This window comes from Salvia miltiorrhiza, chromosome 5, assembly GCF_028751815.1.
Source record: "Salvia miltiorrhiza cultivar Shanhuang (shh) chromosome 5, IMPLAD_Smil_shh, whole genome shotgun sequence".
NCBI classification, from domain to species: Eukaryota; Viridiplantae; Streptophyta; class Magnoliopsida; order Lamiales; family Lamiaceae; genus Salvia; species Salvia miltiorrhiza.
Genome location: NC_080391.1, coordinates 35,750,305 through 35,756,929, shown reverse-complemented (window position 1 = coordinate 35,756,929; position 6,625 = coordinate 35,750,305). Strand labels below are relative to the sequence as shown.

The 6,625-nt window shown below is 40.3% G+C and overlaps 1 protein-coding gene across 2 annotated transcripts; it reads right to left on the bottom strand.

Annotated features, from left to right (window-relative positions):
- Positions 1 to 3,109: 3,109 nt before the first annotated feature.
- On the bottom strand, positions 3,110 to 5,583 carry LOC130987017 (PRA1 family protein H). Of its 2 annotated transcripts, XM_057910577.1 has the most exons (4): positions 4,952 to 5,583; positions 4,707 to 4,843; positions 3,648 to 3,719; positions 3,110 to 3,545 (listed from the first exon to the last, which is right to left on the bottom strand). In XM_057910577.1, the coding sequence occupies exons 1-4, from the start codon at positions 5,449 to 5,451 to the stop codon at positions 3,451 to 3,453; spliced, it is 804 nt and encodes a 267-aa protein (XP_057766560.1). In that variant the 5' UTR covers positions 5,452 to 5,583; the 3' UTR covers positions 3,110 to 3,450. The 2 variants fall into 2 exon arrangements, with proteins under 2 accessions (XP_057766560.1, XP_057766559.1); XM_057910576.1 differs by having other exon boundaries at positions 3,110 to 4,843; positions 4,952 to 5,544.
- Positions 5,584 to 6,625: the final 1,042 nt, after the last annotated feature.

The window sequence follows — 6,625 nt, the reverse complement described above, 5'->3', positions numbered from 1 at the left end:
ATCATTAGTCTTCTATACTGCCGAATGGTCGAGGTCTAACCCTAGCTGCGCCAGCTCCAAATCTTCGCCGGGATCTTCTTTCCTTTTTTAGCTCAATCTTTGATTGATCCGATTGAAGATGGCTTCCAGCTGCAAGCTTAGTCAACCTTTCCCATTCTTCCGATCCTTCCAGTTTCTTCCTCTTGCTTCTTCGAAATCTCCGAGATTGACTTTCCTTTCGTGGCTCTGGCTGTCTGCTTCTCATGGTAACGATCAGACGGATTGCTCTCTTCGGTGTGGTTCATACCAGGTGGGTTGCTCCAGGTTCCCATGCCCCAAGTTAAACTGGGGAGGTACTTGTTGGCCGAAGCTCCATGATGGCAAACATGACATAGCAATCTGGGCTCGGTAATGCCCATTCTGACCGCATTTCCTCCGTTTCTTCTCCACTGACCTTCCTTCCTCCACAACTTCGTTTCCCCCTCTGGACAGACCTGTACTGACACAAATAAAGAGAAAAATAGGGCCAAATGGCCCAAAAGTACGCATCAGTGGTTAATGAGACGAACTTGATCAACAAGACAAAAGTTTAAATCGAGCTCGAGCCTACTAGTATTCGAATCGGCTCGACTCGTTTACAATCCAACTAGAAATCTGATGAAGTGATTCTTTGAATCTCTTAACCCTCAAGATGAGCAAAGATAGAGAGGTCATTGTGTAAAATAAGTAATTGTTGGAATAGCGGGTTGAGCACGTTCCGATTTTCCATTGGATCGTATTCTGGATGTGTAACAATGAACATATATATGCTAGGCCTAACATGCTCTTATTGGAGAAAATAAATCACAATCAAGTTTTGACCATTTTGATCGTTCGTGCATCATTGAAGATTCCAATGTAAATCTTATGAACTGTTTCTGGTGCCTGATCTTAGAGTTGGATAGCGACTCTCTTCAAGATCATCCTAAAAGAAGAAGAAGAAGAAGGAATGCACCGTTTCTCACTCTACATGTCCCTCTCTCCGTACTCTTTCTCTAAACCCTAGCCTCATTTTGTTAGAATTGTGTGCTTGGATTTTTTAGAAGAAGTAATGAGATATATATAGAGGAGATTAAATAAGGCTTATTGGGTGACTCAACTCAAAACACCTAATGAATTGACTTGCAATCTTATGAGGTCATTCTAGTGAAATAAGCTAACCAAAGTCGTATCTGCCTAAAATCCAAGGAAGGGGGTGACACGCACCCGTCGTACGGTACGATCAAAATACTTGTGTATGCCCTCCACGGACAGTACACGCTCCTATGCCCACACCGGACTGACTAGTCTTAGTGGTAAGCAAGGGTCGAATCCTATGAAGAGTAAGGAACCACTTTGTTCTCAGCGTATAAATTGAGGTGTCACAATTCTCCACCTGTGTATCTGTGCAAATAAATTTAACGAAGATCAAATATAACAAGGGGTAAGATTTGAGTTAGATCATGATCATTGTTCATATTGGTTTCGGGTCATAGGCATACTAAAGATCCCTCCATGCTTTGTATGAACTCAAGGCGTGGCCCAAAGACATTGGGGCGTTTCAAGAGTGCATACTCCACACTTAGGATGGTTGAGTCCCTTGGTCCGAAGGTCATGAGTTACCCCGGTCACAAGGTCGTGCTTCACTCCTCCTTAGATGGTAGACATGCCCGATCTCTCTAGGTATGCCCTTCACCAACTTTCTCTCCCAAGGTCCCCGGCTTCGCATCTTCGGCAGATGTACCTCCTAGGCTATTCATTTTCGGAACTGCGTCCAACCAGTCATCGATAAACCTACGATACATTCGGCGCTTTCCTTCATTGATAACCATGGCTTTATGCCTCGTCACAGTTGATGGGATGTTGCTAGAGAAGCCCAAGGCCGAATGAGGACGTTGTATCCGAAAGCCCTTTCTCCGCCTTCTGGATCTACAACATCTTTTGTTGATGCTGCGCAGCTACTCGGTCATAGGCATATCGATTGTCACTCCCCGGTATATCCTGGCCTTTGCTTGATATGGACAGCCTTTTACAGAACGAAGATCACCCGTTAGGCCCCTACTGTCCATGATTCGGCACACATCCTTCTGGAACCACTGGACTCAACGAAAGGCACAATAGCCTCTCGAATAATTACATATCGACGATAATCATTTCCCCCTCTCAAATCTCACCAAGAGGACTACTCACACATAATCAAAGACATAAATGCGAAATGAAATAAACACATTAAGAAATCAATAAATTGTTCTTGCGAAAAGTAAATTGTTTCTTGGTGCACAGTGATAATGGTGAGTAAATAAGGGGTGTCAAAAGTTCTTCGCCAGCCACATATGTTGGCCCTTAAATATCTTAGTGGTAGTAGTCAAACTCCGGCAACCATATTTGCAGATTGATCTTCTTTCCATGTTTAGCCCAATCTCTAATTGGTTTGATTGGATATGGATCTCCAGCTGCCGAGGGAGTCAAGTTCTACATCCTTTTGGATTCTTCTTTTGCCATATTTCCTATGCCTGCAATCTCCATCATATCTTCTTGACGCAGGTGTCCTTATTCGACTTCGACTGCTGCTGCTTTATCTGGTGATAGTCATACTGACTGCTTCTTCTGGTTCGCCTCATACCGGGTGATATGCTTTGGTGGTTCCCGCACCTCAAATATGTCCTGAGGGGTACTTCGCCTCTGCTCCTTCCCAGTAAACATGACATCTTGCAGTTTGAGCTGGTAATGCCCATTTCGACCATCTTTCTCTTGTTTGCCCTCGACTGGACCTCTCTTCCCTTCAAAATTATTGGGACAGCCCAAAATTATTGGGACGGAGGGAGTATAATTATAAGTTATTTTTTGAGACGATCTTCATTTCTACTATACTTATTCTCTTAAATTTGGCATGATTTCACCTACAACTTACTATAATTATAAATTATTTTTAGAGATGATCTTCGTTCCTACTATACTTATTCTCTCGACTTTGATTGGATTGTACCTAATTATAAGTTATTTTTAAGAGTTCATAACCTCAACCAAACAATCAAGTTACCATTTGTGAACTAATTTGGACTTCAGATGCTACTGCCTACCTTCTATTGCTTTGATTTTATAACAGTGCCTATTTATGACGGTGCAACACACATCTCATTTAACATTTAAAATAAGATCCAAGCAAGCCTGCAGTTTCAGTAGTAAAAATTTATAATTACATCAAAATACAGGAATTATATCAAACTATGCTGTATAGCTACAAAAATTGATTTATCATATTAGGAAGAAGTAAAATACGACTGCTGGTGCAATTTCATCACATTGGGGACGGCGATGAAAGACCTACCCAACGCTATATCAAGCTGCGAGTCTTCTGAGATACAACAGGAATTTCTTTGTCCGCAAATCGCCTTGAGCAGAGGAAACCATGTACTACATGCAAGAATTATTGTGTCCAAAATAGTGAATTGCCTAGCCTTGTCGCCTAGCCATCATCCTATATCCACCTCTTTGATCAGGTTGCTTTGCCGGGGTCAATTTCCTAAATGAAGCATGTAGAATCATGACTGTAGAAATAAAAGTTAGTGAACAAACTCATATACATAGCTAGAAGCCCCTGAAGGACAAGCAACGATATAGTGAAACAATGATCGCGAGGACACATATACCTGCAAAACTGACTCCAGTTGCACAGAAAATGGCGAACTGGACATTGGAAATAAACAGGATTACTCCGGCCACTGCAAGAATTGAGACTAGTAAATATTCTTAAGGCACATAATCGCAGACAAAGTTTGCTCCTGATGAAAAAGAGTTTATCATAATAATCTCTTCAAATGGCAGAAGACAAAAACTATCTAACCTTAGAAGAAAGGACAACTAGCAAGAAGTATACTTCTTAATGAACTCACTAACAAAGTTAACTAGAAGAATCCAACAATATTTACCAACAAAAAATATTGGTCTCTAGAGGATGCCATGGAGCTGATTAGAGTAGCTTCAATAGGAAAGAATTTTGATGAGGAAGAGCACCATATTTTTGAGAAATACTGGTATAATGCAACTCAAAACAGCTATGTTCATTCCCTAGGTTCTCCTAAGCTAAATAATCAATTTAAGCTTTTAAGGTTTTAACACAAACCTGACCTCCATTCAATCTAACCAGCCCCAAGAAATGTCCCACCACCACTTTCCAAGTAATTAAACTACGAAAACTCCCTCAACCATTCTCATGCCATCTTCCTTTTCGCAACCTTCTGAAACTTGGCAAAAAGCATAATGGGGTAAAGAGAAACAAGAAATCAGCTTAGCTTTTCCTTTTCCCTGATATAGCATTTTTAGTGCCAAGAATCACGATTGTCCTCTCAGACACACGTAGTGTCGATCCCACAGTAGCGCATAACAATATTAGGCTAACAACATCCAGAGGCAAAGAAAGCACAGCTTACATAGTTACATCCAGATGCACTATGCATCAGCCCTAATTAAATCCTAATTGTGATTAATAAATCCTAATTAAGAATTATCAAACTCTAATTGGAGATTAAGAAACCCTAACTAGAGATTGGTGAATCCTAATGGGGGATGCACGCCAACATTATCCTGAAGAATCTTTTGAACGATAGAAGGAATTGATATTGTAAACAAAAACATAATATACCCATCTAGCTTTTTGTTTAAGTATGCCATTGATGCAAAGAAAATACGAAGGAGGCAAATCAACTCACAACATTGAGCAGTACGAATCAGAGCTTGTCTTAAGAGAGGGTATCTGTCCAAACCCCATCGATCACCGCTCAACTTAAATGCATCCCAAAGCGCCAAACACGAAAGAAGGCCAAAAAGAGCTATAGGCAACTGATACCTGCATTTTATCAAACGGTATGAGAGCCAAAAAATAAAAAAGTAGAGACAAATTATTCAAATAGAAGACACATCCAGAAAAGACACAACGAGAGAGACGATTACTTACAGAGAGCAAGCAAAAAAGAGAACGAAGAGGGTGGTGTAGTTGCGAGCAAAGCGCTTGACGTTCTCGCGGACACGAAGGCGAGCCTGAGAGCGAGAAGACGGGAACGAGTAGGATTCGGAAGAGCCGAAGAACGCCAGAGTCCAGGACGGTGTGTCGCCGGAGAAGTCGCTGGCGGCGAGCTTCGACAGAGGGTTGAAGGTGAGCAGCGATAGCAGAGTCCAGACGCGGGAGAAGAATCGTGAGACGAGGAATACTCCGTTGGTACTAATCGAAGTGGTGGCTGAGTCGGCGGCGGCGGAATTAGAGGGCTTGGCGGCGGTGGAGAGGCGGTGGAGGTCGGTGGAACGCTGGTCAACGATTTCGAGGTAGCCGGAGTCGCGGAGCCATGATTCGAATTCGGGTTCGGGAACACTTAGAGATAACGGGTTCGGGTCAAACATCTGTTTCGTGTTTAGTGCGTGCTGCTTTGTGGGGAAGAATGCTAATTTTATGTTGGGCATCGTTTCATTTTGTACCGCCCGGATAAGGCTACTCTACCTCTACGGTTATTCCCTTGCCTGGGCCTCGCCTGCTCGTCTCCACAACTATGTCGTCTAAGGGTTATTTTTTTCCTATTTTTAATTCTATAAAGGCATGTTTGTTTCACCTAAAAGCTAATGTTAATTCAGAAATTATTTCTAAAAAGATGATTTTATTAAAATAAATTATAATAATTTCCTTATTTTGTGTTTGAAAATGCTGAGAAAATTTGTTACTCCCTCCGTCCCACCATTTTAGTCTCTTATTTCATTTTGAGATGTCCCAAAAAAATAGTCCACTTTTCTAATTAATACTATAAAAAAATATTATTTTTACTTAATTAACCTTATTTAATGCTTCACTTAAATGTGAAAAGGATGTGTGAAAATAATAAATAAGGGTATAAAAGATAAAAATATAAAAATTAAATGCATTTTCTTAATATGTGTGAAAAATGGGAGGGGACTAAAATGGTGGGACGGAGGGAGTAAAATTCTAAATTTATACTCTCTTTACCATTAGGTTGACTCTCTACTTTTCAGCACGATTATTAAGAATAATATTGATTAAATGATAAAAATGATAGATAGTGATGAAGCCAACAAATTTTTGTGAGAGAGAAGGGTTTCGCTTTTCGGGATGAATCATTATTAATGAGACGAAAAAGAAAAATGTGAGTCATTATTAATGGAACAAATAGAATATTAATTAGAGTGGATTTTGAAAATAATCTATTTATTTTAATAAATTTAAAAATTATCTATTAAGATAAAAACTTTAAAAAAATGGTCACACTTGTCATTTTATCCTTTAAACACCACCCTTTAAAAAAAATTACTCCCTCATGCCCTGCCCCACCCCCAAGCCTAAAAAAAAATTTACTCCCCCCTACCCTGCCCACCACCCGACCACCCACCCCTCCCCCCCCCCCAAACCAAAACAACTAGTTGTGGTTATGAATTCGAGAATTCACAATCAAAACAACTAGTTGTGAATTCAAGCTTTAAAACTAAAATTTACGATTACTTGAATTTACAACTAACAATAGAGTTGGTTGTGAATTCAAGAATTAAAACTCGAATTCACAACTAATACTAGCAATTCAGTCGTGAATTCATCAAACTGGTTGTGAATTCTCGAATTCACAACCAACAC